Source organism: Xiphophorus couchianus, chromosome 1 (genome assembly GCF_001444195.1).
Source record: "Xiphophorus couchianus chromosome 1, X_couchianus-1.0, whole genome shotgun sequence".
Taxonomy (NCBI): domain Eukaryota; kingdom Metazoa; phylum Chordata; class Actinopteri; order Cyprinodontiformes; family Poeciliidae; genus Xiphophorus; species Xiphophorus couchianus.
Genome location: NC_040228.1, coordinates 24361005 through 24383563, shown reverse-complemented (window position 1 = coordinate 24383563; position 22559 = coordinate 24361005). Strand labels below are relative to the sequence as shown.

At 37.9% G+C, this 22559-nt stretch overlaps 1 protein-coding gene across 4 annotated transcripts in view; it reads left to right on the top strand.

The window, feature by feature from the left end:
- Nucleotides 1-22136, top strand: part of kdm5c (lysine demethylase 5C) — a 32034-nt gene extending 9898 nt beyond the window's left edge. For 3 of the 4 annotated variants that reach the window (XM_028015977.1, XM_028015986.1, XM_028015992.1), the window contains 23 exons: nucleotides 2912-2968; nucleotides 6284-6407; nucleotides 7049-7311; nucleotides 7394-7552; nucleotides 8933-9052; nucleotides 9136-9294; nucleotides 9721-9902; nucleotides 10009-10171; nucleotides 10253-10372; nucleotides 11167-11361; nucleotides 11442-11623; nucleotides 12333-12457; nucleotides 12537-12684; nucleotides 12771-12861; nucleotides 14079-14461; nucleotides 14539-14677; nucleotides 15198-15377; nucleotides 15840-15968; nucleotides 17175-17897; nucleotides 19288-19330; nucleotides 19415-19614; nucleotides 20821-21015; nucleotides 21094-22136. In XM_028015977.1, the coding sequence (XP_027871778.1) occupies nucleotides 2912-2968; nucleotides 6284-6407; nucleotides 7049-7311; nucleotides 7394-7552; nucleotides 8933-9052; nucleotides 9136-9294; nucleotides 9721-9902; nucleotides 10009-10171; nucleotides 10253-10372; nucleotides 11167-11361; nucleotides 11442-11623; nucleotides 12333-12457; nucleotides 12537-12684; nucleotides 12771-12861; nucleotides 14079-14461; nucleotides 14539-14677; nucleotides 15198-15377; nucleotides 15840-15968; nucleotides 17175-17897; nucleotides 19288-19330; nucleotides 19415-19614; nucleotides 20821-21015; nucleotides 21094-21102 (4089 nt within the window). In that variant the 3' untranslated portion in view covers nucleotides 21103-22136. The remainder of the gene's footprint in view (nucleotides 1-2911; nucleotides 2969-6283; nucleotides 6408-7048; nucleotides 7312-7393; nucleotides 7553-8932; nucleotides 9053-9135; nucleotides 9295-9720; nucleotides 9903-10008; nucleotides 10172-10252; nucleotides 10373-11166; nucleotides 11362-11441; nucleotides 11624-12332; nucleotides 12458-12536; nucleotides 12685-12770; nucleotides 12862-14078; nucleotides 14462-14538; nucleotides 14678-15197; nucleotides 15378-15839; nucleotides 15969-17174; nucleotides 17898-19287; nucleotides 19331-19414; nucleotides 19615-20820; nucleotides 21016-21093) is intronic. The other variant, XM_028015997.1, reaches the window with a different exon arrangement.
- Nucleotides 22137-22559: the final 423 nt, after the last annotated feature.

Below are 22559 nucleotides of genomic sequence, written 5' to 3'. Positions count from 1 at the left end.
CATTGTTACATACCGGCGCATACATTAAATTAGAATAAACATAATCAAAATGTTGTTATATGCATACTCGTTTGGATTTACATGGAGTGTGCCAGATGTATTTTTATTAATTTTGATGATTGGCAGTAGTGTGTTTGTGATTTGTTTTTTTTATACATTTTGAATAGAAACACTGAAAAAGCACAAAAACATTTATAAAACATTACATAGCAGCAAACATCGTCAGTAGAAAAGATTACATAGTTAAATGCTACAAATGCCTACAAGTCTGGAATAATGTTTCATAAGAAAATTAGCTTGAGGAAAATGAAATGTGTAGTCTGAGATATTTAGCCCTTTAAAACTTTTATAGGCTAGATTTTCCCCATTTAATTTATCTCGAGATGTTCAAATTCTCTTTAAGCACTTTCTCAGTAATTCTCTTCTAAGTAATGTTTTTGTTCACTAGATTAACTAATTATTTATTAATATTGCCTTAATTTCAAATTGAAAAATGCATTATTGAAAGGGAAATAAAATGATCTTGTAACTCATTAATTCAAAGTCTTCAAATTATTTGACATTGAATAAAAAAAAAATCAACTGGTAAAACTGCGATAATGTGATGTGGTTGAATATTTTGGTTCACCTAAGAACCGAAATCAGTCAAAAAAGTTTGTATGTTTTTGTTAATTTTGATGATTATGGCCAACTTCAAATAACAACCCTATTCTGTTTGAACAATTGAAACAAAAATGTTTTATTTAAAAAAAAAAAGAAAAAAAGAAGACAAGAGTGCAGATTGCACAGTTCAAGGTTTCCCCCAGAAAACTTGCTAAGCCCGGTGGTTGGGCGCTCGGCAGTCATTCATCCAGCGGCCCACCGTGTTTTTGAGTTTAAAAAAATGCTTAAAGTTGTCAGAAAATTTGAAAATATCAGTTAATAATTATGTGTGATTGGAGGATTAATACCTGAACACCAACCATAAAGTCTTAAAAATGCAAACATTTAAAAAAAGAAACTTGGATAAGCAATGCTCAGCATGGAGGGGGCACAAGTAAAGCCTGGTGGCCCGCCAGACTTATAATACACTGGGGGAAACCCTGCAGTTGTCATATAAACAGCCATGCCACAAATGCTACAAGAAGCTAGCTGATCAGAGAGGCTTTTTCCAGACACACTGATGGAAATTTGAGTGAAAGAAAGAAAAGTTTGGTCAGAAAAAGTTCACTGCAACCGTTTCATTCTTTGCATTGAGCCACTCCCGAACCAGAGACGGCGCCAGAAGCATCTCAAAGGGAGAACAGATTGTTGCCCAATGGTGCAGAAATCCTCTCGTGCATTTAGGTTAGAACCCAGGGTGGCAGAAGCTGCTTGAAGTCCAGCCTGACACAGTTAGCGATGATTGAGGATTCATGTCGTTTGCAGAGGAAGGTGCAGCCGTGTACCTGGAAACTTTAAAGCACTTTTTGTTTTCCTCTTTTGCCAAAACGTCCATTTTTTTTCCTCCAGCAGGACAAAACTTCTACCACACTGCCAAAAGGTCCAATACCTGCTTTAATTATCGCTGTGTTAAGATTCCTGTAAAGTGGTCTCAACGTAAACTTTGAACGTAAATCTGTGAATATACAACTGGAAAAAAATTAAGAGACCTCAGCGCTGAACCCCACTAAAAACCTCCTGGTTATTCCACCAAATATTGATCTCTGAACTCTTCCTGAGTTAAAACATTAGTAATGTTGTTTCTAAATGAATATGAACTTGTTTTCTTTGCATTATTTGAGGTCTTAAAGCTCTGCATCTTTTTCATTATTTTGACCGTTTCTCATTTTCTGCAAATAAAAACTAAAATTCTGCTTGGAATTTTGGAGACATGTTGTCAATAGTTCATAGAATAGAAGAACAATGTTTATTTTACTCAAACATTTACCTATAAAAAGTAAAATCAGAGAAACTGATCATTTTAAGTGGTCTCAATTTTTTCAGAGCTGTATTTTTAAATGCTATGCTGCACTGATGCAGCAATTAATGCAAAAGGAGCCATAATCATCAAAACGATCAGGAGTAGATGCTCAAAATACATCTCTGTGTAACAAATAAATACACATTTTGAATTAAAACACTAAAATGCCTTACATTTTTGATAAAATTACACTTGTATAGTTCAGTGTCAACTTCTCTCCTACTGCACCAAAGTGCTGACAGGATTCATAAAACCACCAGTGGAAAAAAAAACACATAAATTGTTCATTGAAGCAGAGCGGTCTTTCACAATGTGGACATCAATTTTCCACTGATGATGATTAAATATTTCAGATAAAATATCTCCTGTTAAACTGGGTCTTTGTCCTGATTATAAAAGTTGCTAGTGAAGCTTTAGTTCCCATTCTTTTTCACTGTTGAAAACACTCAGCTGTACTGGACAGATTCAAAGGTTTGGACCCAACAAATTAGTTTCTATATCCTCAGATTTATCTTCTTCATGCTGGCATACTGTTTTATCTTGGTGTGCATGAAAAGCAAGATTGTAAGTAAGCATTTAATTGCAGAACTTAAGACTTTTCAAATATTTAGATTTTTGTCTTAAAAGCTGCCTCATTTAAAATACATATCTGGATGCAGCTGTTTGTTTGCCTTCCACAAAGAGGAATTTGATCGTATTAAATTGACATTTAAAACAGATTATTACATTTTCTAAAACAAAACTCGATCTTTGGTGGCCTCAGAACATTTTAATCTGTCAAGACTGCAAATGAACAGACAAAAACACTTTAAATGAGGCAACTCTCTCCAGAACATTCTGGTAAAGGAATATAATGTGCAGATGTTGAGAGATGTTTTATTCTGGCTTATCTTTTCCAGACTTTACTCCCTGCCACTTTCCATTTTCCTTGTCTTAGTTTATTGTTGCTGTTATTGTCTCCCCTTGCAGGGTCCAGAGGATCTGACCCCCCATCCTCTCACCACTGGCTCTCAACTCATCTCTGCGGTACTGCCCCTCTGAGCAAAAGAGCTCACTTTCCGCCCCCTCTTCCCTCCTTTTGCTGTCCCTAACCCACCATACCTAAAAAAAAAAAAAAAAAAGAAAAAAGTCTCACTTGTTTTAAAGTACTAAAACATTACCATGCCATCAGGAATGGGGTGTCGTTTCAGCAAAAAAAGCAGTAATTATTAAAATTGCGGTTATCAGTTTTAGCCTTATTGTGTAAAGATGTATTCCAGAGTTTTCAGGTTTTTACAGATGTTGCCAGCTGTCCCCGAAACCTTTTTGTAGCCTTCTATACGTCTATAAAAAAACATTGAAACTGCTATAAAAAACTAACTCTTCCAGGGTATTTTTGACTCGCTTTGCTCTCTTTCTTTCACCCATATTCTCTTTACTAATTCTTGCCTTTAAATGCTTACTTGCTGAGCTGTCCATGTCCTAATTTTTTACATTTCCTTTGATTCGGCCTGCTCTGCTATCACTTCAGACGCCAACACTGTGGCTGCATGGGTTCTCATTTGAGTGCATTTACGTAGACCTATTAAAAATACTTGTTTAATTAACTACAGAGTACAATTTGTGACTAAAAATAGTCAAATTGGTGAAATTTGCTTCTTTTTTTGCTTGTTTTTAGTTAAAGCTAACACTTCTGTGAGTTTGTCCTACATCATCATGCAAATTTTCTTTTGCTTTTTCTGTTTTCGCTTACAAAAGTGTCAATAGTATTAGAAAGTATGAAGCAAAATTGGAGGAGTGACAGAGTTGCAGCTGCATGACTGAAGGACTTGCAACTAGAGATGCACCGATCAGATTTGTGGCAAATTCCTAATCACTAATTTAAAAAGTTTTCACCTACTGCTCTGGCTTTTTTTTTTTTTTTTTTTTTTAAATCAGATTCTGATTGTCATTCAGAGGTATAACTCATAGTGTTATTTATGAGTGTTATTTAGACACTATTACCTTTAAAAGGGTTTAAATAGTATATTTTTGTAAAATGAAAGAAAAGAAAATACTTCAATGTACATTTGTAATATATTTTTTATTCTGTTAAGCACTTCTGGATGGATGCAAACTGCATTTGGTTGCTTTGTACTAGACATGTGCAATGACAATAAAGTTTAATTCAATTCGAAATAACACTTATGGTGTCTAAATAATGCTAGTAGTGTTTAAATATCGCTAACAGTGTTATTTCTGTTGAGAATGCGCATTAAGTAGGTACATTGGCCCCAGAGGTGACGTCACACCATGTGCGAGAAAGTGGTCGCCATAAAACAGAATTGTAGTTTTAATTTTTAGATCAAAAACAAAATAATTGATTTTTTATTATTTTATTTTAAAATTTTTACCTTTTAAATGTGAGTCTTCCAAAAGGCTGCTAATATTTTTAAATCCAATCTGATCAGTGATGGACGGAGTTTGAAATTGTGAATGCTCCTTTTTACGCCTGAAAGTCTCACTTCTTTTAGAAGGTTAACATATTTATGAAGCACATTTAAAATTACATCATGTTTAACAGCTTAAAACAACAAAAGTTATAAGAATAAACATTAAATAAATAGCTGATATGCATTTGCTTAAAATTATTATTTTTTGCTTTGTCTGAATTTAATCACCTCTCTGAAAAAACAAAGAGCGACCTGCGTCTTCTGCTCGGAGTAAGAACCACAACAAAGAGTCCCTTTAACAGTTAGGTTTGATTTATTTCCTTGTCAGTAAAAGTAAATTACATCTTATTGTTTTGAACAAACCAGTCGTTTTTGTCCTGAGTTTCTGCTTGATGCATTTCTACCTGCAATTGCTTCAGGTGGTTTTGATTCAGCCATTTTGGAATCACTTGGAAATCGAAACATTGTGGAACAGCATCTTTTAGGGCATTATATGTTTCTTTTTCTTTCTTTTTTTTTGTCATTGATTGCATTTTAACAACATCTCAAAGTATTGTGAAAGGCTTTTATTGTGAAACTCTTACCACACAATAGTTTTGAAATTTGCACCCAGCGTTTATTTCAGTGGGTCAGTTTTAGTTGTGGAACCTGTTCAAAATGATGACAGGGTTTGTTGGGTTTTAACTTTTTAAAATGTGTTTTGACTTTTTGCAAGTTTAAACCTGAGTCTGTTAGGTTTTTTTAAGTTTCGATAACTTAAAATGGTATTCTTTAAAATACATAAATCCCTCATAGCAGGATTCAGTTCAGTGCAGGTAAGAGAAAAACGTTGGTTACATGAGAAGAGTTCAGAATATCGTCACACTGAGTGTTTTTCTGTTTTTGTTGTTTTCAAAGATTTGGTATAAAAATACTAAAAAATATAATTTTTTTTAAATACTGAATTTTGTTTTTGTTTTTTATTAATACACAATTTTTTACATTAATAAAAATGTAAATTATAATAGAAAAAAAAATCTGACTTAAAAATTTCTTTTTTTAAAATACAGATTTTTGATTTTTTAACATGTAATTGTTTAATGTTGATAACATTTGTTATAATTTTAAAAATTGAATAAGAAAATAAACTTTTTTTAAATAAATGTTTAAAATTTATCATCATCTAATTTTCTTTTTTTTTTCATAATTTTATTTAGTTTTTCTAGCAAATATTAATTTCTTCTAGAAAGTTTGAGGTTTTTTTGTGTGAAAATAATAAGAAGTGGTGAGCAGGGTTGACTCTTGGCAAGTATTTTTCTCTTAAAGTGTAAACATTGGGGCGTGCTGTGGTGGCGCAGGGGGTTAGCGCGCAGGGGGTTAGCACGCCCCATGTTTGGAGGCCTTAGTCCTCGACGCGGACGTCGCGGGTTCGACTCCCGGTCCCGGCGACCTTTGCCACATGTCTTCCCCCTCTCCTCGCCCTCCTTCCTGTCTGCCTATTGTCACAAAAAATATGAGCCACTAACGCCACAAAAACTCTTCGGAGAAAAAAAAAGTATTAACATGTACAACTCAAGCCTTTTTTAAACTTTCTATTATTAAACATCTTCTAAAAACTTTATTGTTCTTTACATGTTTTAATATTTCATTTATATACTAACAGTATGCAAGAATATGGTGTATGTTGAAACTCCCTCTTCACCATGACTGGTTGCGTCTGCTGGTGGGTTAGTTTTCTAGTGATGGATGCTCCTGTCCTTTTAGTTGCCACTGGGTTAAAGGTTAACATTTCCTTCCTTTGAATCCCTAATCCTTTCTTGTGATGCATTTAGTACGTTTACTTTGTTCTGCACTCGGTGATCACTCGGTTGTTGCTTTGCTTGTGTGTTTGGTGAAGTAGATGCTGCTGTCCGTCCGTGGCTTCATAATGAAAGTGTTGTTTTATTCGCAGCCGGAACCAACAGAGGAAGACATAGAGAAGAACCCCGAGCTGAAGAAGCTGCAGATCTACGGAGCCGGACCAAAGATGATGGGACTTGGACTTGTAGCAAGGGACAAAGGCTTCAAGAAAAAAGGTGAATTTAGTGTTATTTGTCATGTTACAAGGAGTTCAGCTTCCATTTACCATATTTTTGCACAAATTGGAATTATGAAAATTATTTGGGTTAATGGAAACACGGCAATTTAGAAAAAACACGTTTTTGTGCTAGGATGAGGTGGTTTTTCAGCTGTATAGAAATGATTGCATTTTTCAAACCTCAGTTTCTTAGATTAATCACAAAAATGTTTTTGAACAATAAGAAAATTTTTGACTTTCAAAAATTTGTTAGAAAAAATCAGAAATCTTTGGATCAGTATTAATTTTTAAAAAATAATGAAAAATTTTAAATGACAAAATTTAAATTTTTTTGAAATTATAATTTAAATTTTAATATCTTTTTGATATTAATGCGACATTGACAAAGCTTTACACCCACTGGTAATGAAAACGTCCATTTTAAGGTTTTACTCATGACGCTGCTGCATTCGGTTGTGAGTAGTCAGTTCACTCAAGTGACTCAAATCTTTTTTGTCCTACTTAGAAATGTGTATCCAACCTACTTTAGCCAAAAAAAAAATAGTTCTATGACTTAAATCATAACTTTCTTCCATAATTGAAATCCTCCAGAGTTTGTGATAAGTTGAAGACGTTGTTCTTTTTCTCTCTTCTTTTCAGATGATCTGCCTCAGACTGTTACCATCAAGGACGCCACACTTCCTGCTTCTGACGATGCTCCTGGTGACGCTCCCATCAAACCTGAGCATCTCGACCCAGAAGAGAAGCAAACTGATGAGGGTTCATCCAACCTGCAGCTTCCTCCTCTGACTGTTACAGTCAAAGCGGAAGTAAAGAAGGAAGAAGTAAAAGCAGAATACGGAGAGGATGATGGATCCAAAATGACCATGAGGCTCAGACGAAACATTACCAACCCTCAGTGTGTAAGTCCAGGAGTTGTTGCACTTTTAATTTGTTCTGATGTAATGAAATGATAATTGTTTTCTTCTTTTCTTGCTTCCAAAGGTGGATTCTTTTATCTGTCGGATGTGTGGCCGGGGAGATGACGATGAGAAACTCCTGCAGTGCGACAGCTGTGATGAAAACTATCACACGTATTGTCTCCTACCGCCGCTCACCGATCCTCCAAAAAGCAAGTGGCGATGCCCAAAGTGTGTCGCTGAAGTAAGTTGAAAGATTTTTTTTAAAAAAGACTCTAAAGCTGCATTGACACTGCAGTCTGAAGTGAAAGTGGATTTTTTATTATTTTTTTTGGACGTTGTCGTTCACACTTCCAAATATATGCGACTTGTATGTGATCTCAAGTGAGAACTATAAACGATCTGAAAATGTCCCGCATGTGCAGTAGAGGGCGCAGTAACGTCACACATCGAGAGCGTGCGAAGAAGAAGTGCTCAGTGTAAACATGGTGGAGCATACAGTATCTTATGATTTTGAAGTTGTTGTCCGACCGGAGCCAGAATATTAATATCTTAATCCTCATTATCGTCCGCCATGTTGTTTTTCTTCCCGCTTGGGCGTGTCAGGACGCAGAGTAGTGACATTTGTCGAGCATTAGTGACGTCCAGGTCGGATGGATGCCACCTGGCCGTTAGGTCACGTTTGAATCGGATATGTATCGGATATCCAAGCGGCCTGGGTCGCATTCGAAAAAAATCTGACCTGTGTTGTTCGCACTGTCATGAAAAGATCAGATACAGGTTGCATTAAGGCAAAAAGCTCAGAATCAGGTCACTTCAGGCTGCAGTGTGAATGCAGCCTTAGTCACGTCAAAGTTTAGTTTTACAGAAGATTTACAGCAGCATCAGCAGACCAAATTGCTTCATAACAAACACAACATCACAGGCAGATAGATTATAAAATAGAACATAAAATCAAGTAAAAATAAAGACAAATAAGGCGTGCCGTGGTGGCGTAGCGGTTAGCGCGACCCGTATTTGGAGGCCTTCAGTCCTCGACGCGGCCGTCGCGGGTTCAACTCCCGGACCCGACGACATTTGCCGCATGTCTTCCCCCTCTCCTTCCCTGTTTCCTGTCAGTCTACTGTCGTATAAGGGACACTAGAGCCCACAAAAGACCCCTTGGACGGGTAAAAAAAAATAATAAAGACAAATATAAATTTGGCAACAATACCAAAAGCTAGTAGTATGAATGAAAACCAAACAATACCTACATTTTAGTTGCAGCATTTTTCTTTCTTCCTTTACCTTTTCTCTTTAACTTGTGTTGAAGACCAGGGAGAGTAGATGAGTTTTCACTCTGGACTTAAACTGACCGACTGACGGAGAGAGCTTTACAGACAGGAGACGTTTCGGGTTTAGAACCACATATCCAAGCAGCCTGGGTCACATTCAAAAAAATCTGCTCTGAGTTCTTCAGACTGTCATGAAAAGACCAGATACAGGTCGCATTAAGGCCATAAAATCAGAATTGGGTCACTTCAGGCTGCAGTGTGAACACAGCCTAATTGATTTCTTTCAGCCAAAAGAGAAACCAGGGTTAATTTTGAGTTTCCTTACTTATCGCATCTTGTCTTTTCCTCAGGAGTGTAAGAAACCGTCGGAAGCCTTTGGCTTTGAGCAAGCAACAAGAGAGTACACTTTGCAGAGTTTTGGAGAAATGGCCGACTCGTTCAAAGCCGATTACTTCAATATGCCTGTTCATGTGAGTTCAGCTGGAAATTACAGGACTCTTTGATGTGAGATTAGAGACAGAGGTTAAGTGTCCAGCGCTCTTGTTTTGTGTAGATGGTTCCCACTGAACTCGTGGAGAGGGAGTTCTGGAGGTTAGTCAGCAGTATTGAAGAAGACGTGACTGTCGAATATGGAGCAGACATTCACTCCAAAGAGTTTGGGAGTGGCTTTCCTATGAATAACGGGAAGAAGGAGCTCACGAAAGAAGAGGAGGTATGCTGATAGTTTTCTCTTCTTAGCTCATCGGTTGTTAATGGCTTTCCTGTGTCATTCTGTGGTACATTTTGATAAAAATGAGCCTCTTTTGTTTATATAAAATAATACTTTATTTATCCCCACAGGGGGGAACATTTTGTTTTTCCCAGCATAGCACACAATACAAATTAAAATATGTAAATAAATAACAAATAAATAAAGTAATAATAAACATACAGCAAATAACAATGGGAAGTGACAGTCTAACGTTCTGTTATAAATTGTACATAACTGTAATGTTATATGTTGGTAAATACAGGTGAAAATATTAAATTATGTTTTGCATATTCTCCATGAATGATGTTTGTAGCCTGAATTGTTCAAATTAATTGAGAACGAAATCCTTTTCATTGAAACTGAGCCATTTTTGTCTCTGTTGGGCAGGAGTACGCGCGCTCTGGCTGGAACCTAAACGTGATGCCTGTTCTGGAGCAGTCGCTCCTCTGCCATATTAATGGGGACATCTCTGGGATGAAGGTGCCTTGGCTTTACGTGGGCATGGTGTTTTCAACGTTCTGCTGGCACATTGAGGATCACTGGAGCTACTCCATCAACTACCTGCACTGGTACTTCACCTTCATCGCCTCTGTCTGTGTTCCTGTATGAGCATGAATGCAGTAGTAAAGTGTTTAAGTGAAGCTTGAGGCTCCGTTTTCCTCCCTTAACCTCCAGGGGTGAACCCAAGACTTGGTATGGAGTTCCCTCTGCGGCAGCTGAACAGCTTGAAGATGTTATGAAGAAGCTGACTCCAGAGCTATTTGAGTACCAACCCGACCTCCTGCACCAGCTCGTCACCATCATGAACCCCAATATCCTCATGGCTCATGGGGTACCGGTCAGTACTGCATCAGCGACGGCTCAGAGACGAGCCGCTCTGTGGAGCTTCTCCAGTTAACTTCCTGTTTCCAAACTCTAGGTGGTACGCACTAACCAGTGTGCCGGCGAGTTTGTGATCACCTTTCCTAGAGCCTACCACAGTGGCTTCAATCAGGGATATAACTTTGCTGAAGCAGTCAACTTCTGCACTGCAGATTGGGTACGTTTTTCTCACGTTGGTCTAATTTGTAGAGTCACAATAAGAAATAAATCAATTGCATGATAAATTAAAACAAGCTCAGTAATTTCCATGTATTCACTAAATTTATTTCAAACAGGCATAAAGTAAAAAATTATCATGCCCAATTGACGTGCAATTTTACATTATTTGTTCAAAAAGGAGCAGATAGAAGGTCTTCTGATTTCCTGCTCCTCTCGTACTCGGCTTATAAACATTTAAATCTGTAAACATCAAATACACTTAAACTATTTCCATGTTGTGTGACACTTAAAATCCACTTTCTCATCCTTAAATGTACAATTATTTTATACCTTTTTAAAATTATCAATAGCATTTTAGGTCTGTTTTGAGACAACATATTTCCCAGTAAGCTCCTTTTTAACCTGGTTAAATTTTGCATTATTTGCAGTTTTATCTTCTCTCTCTGTTTCTACCAAAAACTGGATGAAAGAAGTCCTCAGTCTGATGCTTTGGTAAAATTATTTGAAGGGCAATTTTGTTTACAAACTTCAGAAACAAGAAATAAAATTGTTTTTTTATTTATCTATTTATTTTTGGATATTTAAAATGTTTTTCAGTTTCAGTGTTAAATGTTCATTAGTTTGAAATTTACTGATACTTAAGAACGTGTTATTGTTTGTATCACTTGATAATAATCTCAAAGCAACAATAAATTCTGTAGTTTATCATCCAGCTAAGTTTATTATTGATACAGGCCTAATTGGCAGCTCTACTTACACGATACTAAGGAGTTTATGTGTTTGTATTTGCAGCTCCCTGCTGGTCGACACTGTATTGAGCATTACCGCCGCCTGAGGAGGTATTGTGTGTTTTCTCACGAGGAGCTCACCTGTAAAATGGCTGCATGTCCAGAGAAACTGGACCTTAACCTGGCTGCAGCTACGCATCGGGAGATGTTCATCATCGTTCAAGAGGAGAGAAAACTGCGCAAGAATCTGATGGAAAGGGTGAGGCGCAGAAGTGAATGGTGATATTTATCTGGAGGTAGACCGTAGCTGACGTTGTGAGGATTTGTCTGCATTTGCAGGGCATCACGGAAGCAGAGCGAGAAGCTTTTGAGCTGCTGCCTGATGATGAGAGACAGTGTGATAAATGTAAGACGACGTGCTTCCTCTCCGCTCTGGCCTGCTCCAACTGTCCCGAACGACTCGTGTGTCTCTATCACACTCAGGATCTGTGCAACTGCCCCACCGAAAAGCTCTACCTCAGGTATAACCTTTGAAAATTAAGTAAAAAATAATGGTGAAACCAATGTGAAAACTAATGAACAGTCATTAAAACAATGGTGTGAAGTGGTCACACTTTCCAAAAGCCGTTAACTGACAATTGTAATTAGAGTTGGACGGAAATGATTAATCATGAAATAATACTCAACTGATTTAGTAATTGATTAATCATTAACTGGATTATACAAAAAAACGCAGTTTTCTGAAAGGACAACATATTCAGAGCCGATATTTAAACTAAAACTGTAGAAAAAATTACATTTCGCTTATAAGATTAAAAAAAACACTTTAGAAAGAGAAGTTATTTCTACCCATAACAAAACAATTGATTTCTGAAACAACTAGTTGCAGCCCAAGAATAATGTTTGTGGCTAATGTTGTAACAAACCGAGACAATGAAGGCTTGAATATTGTTTTCTAGGTACTTAAAAGAAAGATAAATTGATCTTTGGCAATTTGGTGCAGCTGAGAGAACATCTTAGTTCTACTTATCTTGTAGAGTGTAAGCAGAAGCTGCAGTCAGAGAGGAAAAAGTAAATAAGTTGGGTTATCATTAACATAACAATGAAGGAAAATATATAGGACTGAGTATAGAGCCTTGGGGTACACCACAGCAAGTCCCCTCTTTAATTTTTCTGGAGCCACATTTCCCTGTCCAGCCTTTACTCACGGTTTTGGTTTTTACCCTGCAGGTACAGATACACCCTAGATGAGTTGCTGGCCATGCTCCATCGATTAAAGGTTAGGTCGGAGTCCTTTGATTCGTGGGCCAACAGAGTAAAAGAGGCACTTGAACAGGAGGAAGGACACAAAATAGGTAGAAAATCCCCCTAAATGACAAACTAAAACTGGAAGAGAGAAGTTGATCTTTACGTTAAGTGAAATTTTATTTGCAGAAATTCTTGACTTGGAGAAGTTGAAGACGGAAGCAGCAGAGAAACGGTTTCCCGACAACGAGCTTCTCAGGAAACTCAACGCTGTTTTCAAAGACATCGCGTTCTGCCATCAGAAGAGTGCCGAGCTCCTCAGTAACACAAAGACTGGGTGAGATGATTCACAAGCTTCACCTCTTACATTAGCAGCTTGTTTTTATTCAGACTTATAGAAACTTTCATGTTGTTTCCTTTCAGTGATGATAGGATGACTTTGGCTGAGCTGAAGTCCCTGGTTGAGAAAATGCAAAACCTACCATGTGTGATTAAACACTTAAAGGAAGTGCAGGTAAGAAACATGTCGAATAATGTTGCAGTAAATCACGTGTCAAGCTGGAGGCCTGACGGCCAAAAGTGGCCCAACATAGGCTGTTTATGTGGCCCTCCAGACTCCACAGGAACACATAAAAAGAATCTTTAAAGATAATATTTTATCAGTCAAATCAAAGCAGAATAATAATTCAAAAGTGACTGAATTACTCGTTTAGTTGAATCTTCTAATGTATATCTAAAATTGCATAAAAAAAGACATAATTAGTTAAATAAAAACTCTGCAGAATGTGAAATTTTTTATCTGATTAATTGTCATAATAATCGATTAATCGTCAGAACGATAGAATAATCTATTAATAAAATGATCATTAGTTGCTGCCCTATTTTAGACCAAGTGCAAGAGATGAAGATGATGCTGTTTTTAATAGTTGTAACAAACCTAGAGGGGATAAGGTTGTTTTTAGGTCCTTTGAATAAAGATTTAGCAATTTGATGTAATTGAAAAAACATCTTAATTGTATTTATTTGCTTTTCTAATCGAAGGGTCTGAGTTAAATCATCCATAGAAGTCAGACCAGTCATTGAGATCTTGTACAGTGTTAGCGGAGGCTGCAGCCAGCCAGTTTTTATCTGCACATTGCCAGATTACATCAATCAGTCCTTCCAGGGTTTTTTTTGCAATTTCATGATCCCAGGAATGCACGCAAAATCATCAGATCGTTACACTTTTTCACACTAATGCCTAATTGTGAGTTTATTTAAAATTTTCTGCCAAAATAGTCAAAAACACCTGCAGGTGGCAGTATTTCCTACGATTACTTCTGCCTCAGGGTTACTTAGCCTGTGATCGATGTGGCACATTTACTGTTAAACATAAACTAAAATGTTACAAAGTTGCTTGCAAATATTTGTAAATTATATCCACAAAATAAGTTATTTTGTTTGCAAAAATATCATAAAAACAATTGATGAATGGGGAAATTGTTACATATTTAATTTAAAGACGTACTCATCGAATGCTCAGATGGCTACTTATTAATATTTTAACAGTTTAATAGGTTTGATCAGTACATTGTGGTACAACCGGCTCTTTAAGAACATTCATGATCTAAATGTGGCTCAAAATGAAAATAAAATGCCATAAATAAACAACCCAACGTGATCAAACTGTAGGAAGATGTCTCATGAATTTATTTGTCTAAAATTCTTCCTTTCAATGTTTAATTTTTCAAGGTGGTTTTGCAAACAGTTGAGGATTTCCGAAAACAGGCCCAAGTCCTGGTCAACAACAAGGACTGGAGGAAAGAGTCGCCGCCTCCTGAGCAGCTGCAGAGTCTGCTGGAGGACGGGGGCAAGCTGCCCGTCGTGGTGCCCGAGTGTAATTTACTCCAGGGCCTAAAGGCGCAGGGCCACTGGCTGGAAGAGGTGAGGCGCACGCTGGGCACAGGAGGAGGGGAGAAGCACGAGGTGACGCTGGAGGTGCTGAGGAACCTCATGGAGGCAGGCTGCAACGTGGCTCAGAGCGTATCCGTGGAGACGGCCATGGCGGAGCTTCAGGAGCTGCTCACCATCGCTGAGCGCTGGGAGGAGAAGGCACAGATCTGCCTGGAACAGAGGTAACAACACCTAATTCATTTGGTAGCTGTGATGACGATATAGAGACGTCAGATGATCTTTTGTTTCGCTCCTGCAGGCAGAAGCATCCTCTCTCCACCCTGGAGGCGATCGTGAACGAGGCTCAGCTTATTCCCGTCAAGCTGCCCAACATCGAGGCTCTACGGGGCTGCCTGACGCGCGCGCAGGCCTGGGTCACAGACCTGGAGGAAATCCAGGTACGAAGAAATCCAAGCAACACAGTTTATGCAAAATACAGGAGCAGGACCTCTTCGGCATTCCAAACACACAAAACCAAGCAGTTTTAGTTTATACTGCAGATATCTTCACACATAAAATAAGTCAGGGCAACTTTATTTATGTTGCACCTTTCAGCCTGAGACTATTGATCCAAAAGGGAAAATAGATCAAATGAGATTTTTCTAATATAATTTTAGTAATTTGTTTCAGGAATCTTGCTATATATTTTTTTGTTTATCAGGAGATTATAGATTTATCTACATTACATACATTTTGCAAAACTTGCATAATTTCTGAAATTTTTTTTTCTTAATGACCATAAACCAACATACAGACATACCAAAGAAAGAGAAATTTATATATATAAGGAGATGGCATTAGGGAGCTAAATGGTAATAGTATTTTAGTATTTTTGCTGTTTCTTTCATGTTTGTGCTCTAAACCATATAACATGGTCAGGAGAAATGAATGAATAAAGTCATTAATGTGACGTTGCAGAACGGGGAGCATTACCCATGTCTGGACGACCTGGAGGGCCTGGTGGCGATTGGGAGGGACTTACCGGTCTTAATGGAGGAGCTGAGGCAGCTGGAGCTGCAGGTGACCAGCGCTCACTCCTGGAGGGACAAGGCCACCAAAACCTTCCTGAAGAAAAGCAGTCAGCACAGTTTACTGGAGGTGAGCTTCAAACAAACCAGAGATGGAAAACTCAGAACAACTTCAGTTAGCCGTCCTGTTATCTGCTGAAAGCTTTGTTTTCTAACAGTCTGAGTTAACTGTTTTATATATATGCATATAAAAACTAAGAGCCCACTGCACTGAACCCCATTGAAAACCTCCTAGTTATTCCACCAAATAAATACTTTATTGATCCCAAAGGGAAATCATATGTTGTTATAACTCATTAATTCAGATTCTTCAGAGTTACTGTAGATGGTGATGGCTGTTGGCAGGAATGATCTCTTGTAGCAGTCTGTATTTTAATAATATCATTAATTAAAATTAATTACATTATTTTAATTATATAATTAAAATTAACATTTGAATTATATACTTCTCAGTTCCAGGTTTATTGTGTTTTTTGCACCTTGTCAAACTGCTGTGAACGTTAAACTGTGACCCGTCCTTCGCCTGCTGCAGGTTTTGTGTCCGTGTGTGAAAAGGAGAGAGCGGCGGACTGAGCCGGAGCCGCTGGACGAAACTCTGGACGACTCTGATTCCAACACTTTGGGTCTCTCTGCTCAGGCGCTGAGGGACCCGGCAGCTATCGTAAGAATCCTGAACCCCAATCTCCAGGGCACGGGTGTCCGACCTTTGGCCCTTTCACTGATTTTTGCAATTCAAGAATGATAAAAAATGTAGGCGTTTCAGCGCAACTAGTTGACGGAGACAGATGGAGAATTTGTTTTTTATTTGTAGTCTGGGTAAAGTTATTATCAACATGATGGAAAATGACAAAATATTTGTCTCTTCATAACCAAGCTTTTGGAAAAATTAAACAAACGTCTTTTCAAAGACTTTTATTTAAAGTCGGCTTTGCTTCACCCAAACCAGATTTTATTTTATTTGTTAAACTTGGCAAAACATAGAACATATTTTGAAAGAAAGTGACTTGAATCCTGTTTTTATAACTGAGGATTAATTTGTTGAATTGAGTTGAGAACAAAATGTTTTATAAGTTTTAGATCTCCGAAGAATAAGACATCATTTCCTAGTTAATTTATTTGCTTGGTTATTATATTGCTATTAAAATGCTGCATGTTTAGTCTATTGTTCTGCAAGCCAAAACAACAAAAAATGTTTAAAATTATAACTTTTCTGATTTTTATTTTTATTTTTAAAATTCACAAAGTCTTAAAGTGTTTTGGTCTGGTTTCTAGTGTAAATATCTTCACTTGAAACAATACAAAATTAACTTACACACAACTTTTCAGGGAGATATAGGAGCTTATTTTAAGTGAATAATTCCTTAATATTGATGAAAAAGTTCTAGTTCCACTGGCCGATTATTTCATGATCTGGGCACTGCACCGTTACCTAGCAACCTCAGCCAAGCCCAGCCCGTCACCTAGCAACCCAGTTCTAGTTCCACTGGCAGATTATTTCGCTTATAAAAATCTATTTTTCCCGTTATAAGCAACAGTTTTATCAATATTGTGGAATTTATTTATTTAAAACAAGCTCCTGTATTTTGCTGATAAGTTACTTGTAAGTTAGTTTTGTTTTATTTAAAGTTTACTAAGATATTTGCGCTGGAAACTAGACCAAAAACAGTTGGTAAAATTTAGTACTTTTGCATTGCAAGTCCTTTTAACTTGACAATTTTGTCCCACATGACAAAGCCTTTGAACACCCCTGCTCTAAAGAACACAAACGACTCTTTTTCTTTCTCTCTTGTTTTCTTTGTAGATTTGTGTTTTACGCCTCACTAGCTCCAGATACGTTTGTGTGATTGTGTCGGTGTTTCGTTTCCAGGTTTTGGCTTTCAAGGAAGGTGAGCACCAGGAGAAGGAGGCGTTGCTGAGGCTGCAGAAACTGAACTTGTGTAAATCTGGACTCAGCTCGGCGAGCTGTAAGGAAAACGGGCGCTGGGACGAGACCATGGACACGGACACGTCTTACCGTTCTGAGGACTCTGTGAAGGAGACCAGAAACGGCAGCCGCAGCGCCACCGCTCAGTCGGTGTGCGTGTGCGCCGGGCCGCCGCGTGCGCCTCAGCTCCGCTGCCATCTGTGCAAGGACTGGTTCCACGGCGGCTGCGTTTCGTTCCCCTCCCTCCTGCCGCCCTCCAGCCCACAAAGCAACCGTCTCTGCTGGTGGGACTGGGACACCCGCTTTTTGTGCCCTCAGTGTCAGCGGTCGCGCCGCCCTCGTTTGGCCACCATCTTGGCGTTGCTGGTGGCGCTCCAGCGGTTACCCGTGCGCCTGCCAGAAGGAGAGGCTTTGCAGTGTCTGACGGAGCGAGCCATCACCTGGCAGGGCCGGGCCAAGGAGGCGCTGGAGATGCCGGAGCTGCAGCGAGCGCTTCAGGAGCTGCAGGAACTCGCAGAGAAAGAGGAGCAGAAGGAGAAAGACGCAGAAGAGAACTCGGTTATTGTCTTATCAGACTCTGAGGGAGGAGAAGGAGAGGACGGCGTTATCGACTTAACGGAGGACAGTTCACCCATAAAGAAGACAAAGGAACTCGATGCTTCACAGGTAAGTTATGTTTTTCAGATTGTTATTGTTTTTATCAAATCTTAACGTTGGAACTCGGGCTTTAATGATTCGAGTAATTCGATTTTTAAAATTCCCAGAGGCTTTGTTAAGTTACCTTTTAGTACCAGATGCAGTTTTCTGGCCAATCGCCGATTACAATCTTTAAAAAACCTGACCTGCCAAATCCGATTTTGGCCGATATCAATTTTTTATCTGAAATGTTGATCACAGATGACCCGAAATTAAGAATGTTTGAGCCAGTAAAATTGTTGCACCCTTACTTTTTAGTGCACTGTGTTGATTTTCTTTACTGTGTACAGCAAGAAGGTGCTGGTCAGGTTACCTTGATTGGTCTTGCATGCCAGAATTAAACACATCAGTTAAATTACTTAAATATATAAAAAATATGTATTTAAATCCATTGGCTCAACTTATTGTAACCATGTTGGTCTTATAATTAAAGGGATTAAAAATGTCTTTAAAGTCTTGAATTTAAATTATTGCAAAAATACTTTAGTAAACAAAGTGTTTCCTAACTTTGTTAGTAAACACTTTACTAAAATAAAGATTTTATTTTTTGTATTTCGACTTGTCAGAGGTTAACAGTGAGCAAAATAAACCTGATAAATTATTTTAAACTGCTGCTAGTTTGAAATATTTCCAGACCTCTTTCTGCTTTCTGCAGGATTATTAGTGTAACTTTCCTGTTTTTAGCTTTAATTTTTATAATCTGGTTCCTGCTTGTTGTTCAAGAAGAATAATGATGTGGGGAGGGGGTGACTGAAAAAACGTAAGAGATATCCATTTTATAAATTATTAAAACTAGGTTAGAATAGTTTTTTTCTGTTTAAGTTTTAAAAGTTAGCAACATTTCTCATTCAATTCTTTTTTCATACTTATAACTTGAGACTAACAATAATTCAGTTGAATTGTGTTTTAAGGAATAAAATTTCTCGTTAATTGTCCTGCGGTCGTAGCAGGAGGGTTAATAAGACATTTGACAGCAAAGACCGAGTGGGAGGAGGTGTCCCATCAGACAGTCAGTTCCCGAAACCACACAGACAAAAAAAAAAACATTTGTAAAGGCGCACACAGGGTCAGTTCCAGGCTCCCAGACTGCATCCAGAGTGAAAGGCTCATCATCTTTTAAGATGACAAGAGGGTTAAAAAGGACTAAACTATTTATTTATTATTTTCTCATGTATTTATTTTACTTAAGCAGCTACTATAGAACAGGATATTTCTTTTAATTCAATTAATCGTCAAAATAAATAGTAGATTACTGAAATAATTGTTTACAACAACTCTAGATGTAGCAAAACCTGAGCTTTGTCACATCTTCTGTAAACGGGTCAAACTTTTAAATATCTGTCCTGTCTCTGTTTGGCAGGCTGAGTGTCAAAATGGCATCAGCAAGAAGTCAAATGTTACAGGTAGGACGTTCTGCTGGTTTCTTCCTACGGACCGCATCCTGCTGAAGGAACGTTTTTAATGCTGCCCTCTCGTTTTGCTCCCAGGCGTGGAGTCTCTGCTGCCCCTGCTGCCTCTTCTGAAAGGCCGAGTGGTGACGCTGTCCCCCGGCGCCAGGGAGCAGCTGGAGAAGCTGCAGCTGGAAGGAGACCTGCTGGAGGTCACCTTGGACCAGACGTACACCATCCACAGAGTCCTGCAGGCCGCCTCAGACCCTCCCAGAGAAACTCTGCAGACGCTCATTCAGGTCAGGCACAGACATACAGCAAAACATTCTATTGAAATCTAACAAAGACGTTTCAGTCAAACCTACGGATGAACAACATAGAGTGTAAACGTACTGACGAAAAGGTGAGACGTATTAAAACTAAAGATACACTTTAGGCTTTCAGCAAAGGTTTCTGTTTTTATATTCAGATGCTTTATTTATGTATAACTCGTTAAACTCACAGAAAAATCTTAAAATCGTATCCTTAACTTTTTAAATTTCAGGAACACACTATTAAAAAGTGAGTTATTAATGAGGATGGCTTAAAAACTGATTTTAATGGCTGACTAGAACCCGAAACTTACTGTGTAACGTAATAAGGTTCTAAAATCTGGTTACCTTGATTTTTAAAAGCACTGAACAATGCCAGAGTAAGAAAGCGTCAACATAATTTAAATAACTTAAATATATGAACAAAAATATTGTTTTAATTCATGTTGGTCTTAAATGTAAAGAGTTTTAAAATTGCATAACAGAAACCCTTTAATAAACAAAAGATAGATTTTTTGAGTGTTTTGATTTGTCTGCTACCAATCAGAGGTGATCAGTGAAAATGTGATTTTGATAACTGAACGGAGGTTTAAATCCATAACTTATCTGGAGAACAGTATCTGCGTTTCCATTACAAATGTGCACAAGACATTGTCAATATTCCACTAATATGAAACAAAAACACTATTTTGTAATTGTGGTGTTTCCACTAAGTAATAAATGCAATTAAAATCACACATGAATAAGTTTAACTGATAAAAAACATGCCACTCCGTCATGTTCCTACCACTTCCTGTCGTTGTCCACTTTGTGGTTTCCACCAGAAGTAACATCCTGTAGTAGATCATCTGACTCTGTTGAAGCGAAGAAAGTATTTTTCATTTGCAGTTTAGAATACAACAAAAAACAAAACCACCTCATCCTCGTGCCAAAGCTTTTCACCTAAAAATTGGGGTTTTTTTCCCTAAAATTGCCGTGTTTCTATTGAGCAAATTTATTTTCAAAATGTCTAATTGTGCAATTGTATGGTCAGTGTTAACGCAACTAGTGATGATGCAGTATTCCCGGGTTAATTATTTTTTATCTGATGATCAAAATGAATTAAGGACGAAGCAAAATTAAAGAATCTGGCTCCAGGTGTTTTTATGAAACGCTCTGGCAACTGAATTAGTAACATTTTTACTCTCTCAAAAGATCGAGCTTGAGGAGCAGAGGGGGGCGAGGACGAGCCGCGGACGACCCAAGGACAAAAGGAAGAGAAAGGGTCACCGAGGCAGCAGCGCGGACGCAGCAGGGCATCAACCCCAGGACGCCTCCCAGTCGAAGAAAACCTGCCCTCTGAAAAACAGCCCAACTCGTCCTCACTCAAACGTCGAAATCCATCCAGAGGTAACGCTTTGGTTCTCAGAAACGTCTCTAGATTGCTCCTGATTTTATCAAAACGTAATTGTGTTTCTGTTTGCTCAGATTTTGTGATGCGGCCAACATGGGAGCTGCGTGCAAAAACATCTGTCCAGGAAATAGAACTCTCCGTGCCAGAAACAGTGTCAAGTTATAGAGAGATGCAGGACATCCCCCTGTCCCCCTTTCCACTTTCTCCTCCTCCATTTACCCTGACGCCGCTTCATCCCTCACTCATGTGGTCAGACACTAACAGAGAAAGGACTCTTCTTCTGCACTCCACCGTCGCATCGATAACTCAGCAGTATCTCTCATTTTCATTATTATTATTTCGTCACATACTCTTACCTGAACATTTCTGTCCAGACTGTTGAACCGATGCGAGACTTGCCGTTAAAGCAGCTTCTTTGGTTTCAAGTTCTCCGAGGTCAGTCGGTTGCGTTTAGCAACTCCCCACGTTGCTAAACGCTTGTTCAGTCTCAGGACCAACAGCATCACTTTCACTTCCTTTGAGCGCTCATGTTGACCTTGGATAAGCTAATTTAAACTGTTTTTTGGGCCTGAATCCTGACGCTGAGTGCAGGATTTAAGACTGCTGACCTGAGACAAACGGCACCATGGTTACACATTCTTTTTTTTTTCTTTTTTTTTTTTTTAGTTGTATTTAACCTTGTGTTTGAAGCTGTTCCTAGGAGATGTGCATTTTCAACACCCTGAGTAAATTTTGGGAAGTGTTTTAAAAACAGGCATTAATGTTTTTGGTGCTACTTTCCCAGAATAAATATATATGTACCTCTTGGCTTTATCTTTCCATCCTTACCTTCTGCTCAATGCTTTGTTTTTGTAGATGCCATCCTTTTTGACTCCATGATGTATTCCTCTCAGTCTGATCCACCACCTCATTATTTTCACTTTGCAAAATAAGGTTACTTAAGTGTAACTCATCTGGTCTCAATTTGTTTTGTTTGAGCTCAAATGACTATATTATTATTATTATTGTTGATATTGGAGACACAAAGTTGTCGTGAGTTTGTGTATAAACTTTTCATTTTACTGTTGCCTTTGTTTCTTTTCACTCTTGTTAGGATAAAATAAAAGTTTAGAATTGTTTAGGACTTCGGGTCTCCTTATTTCTAACATCAACATGACAATTTGTTGGATGTGGGCGATATGGCTTAAAAATAAAATGTGATATAACTTTTAATACCACTGTACAGTATTAGAGGCACTTTAAATTGGAAAAGAAAATCAAGAGTAAATTTTCACCAAAAATAACTTATAAATTGTCTAGAAAAAAACAAGAACATTTCTGAGTTTCAAGTCAAACATTTCGACTTTTCAAACTTAGACATTTTCTAGGAATAAAGCAATTTTCTGAGATTAATTTTGATTTTTTTTTTTCTAGCAACTTTTAAACTTTTGGAGATCAAAAATTCTCTTGTATTTTCCAGAAAACGATGTTAATGTTTTTTTTGCTGCAAAATATTTTTTTCTCTCTACAGTGGTCCTTTGTAGATTTCTGTTTTTAATCG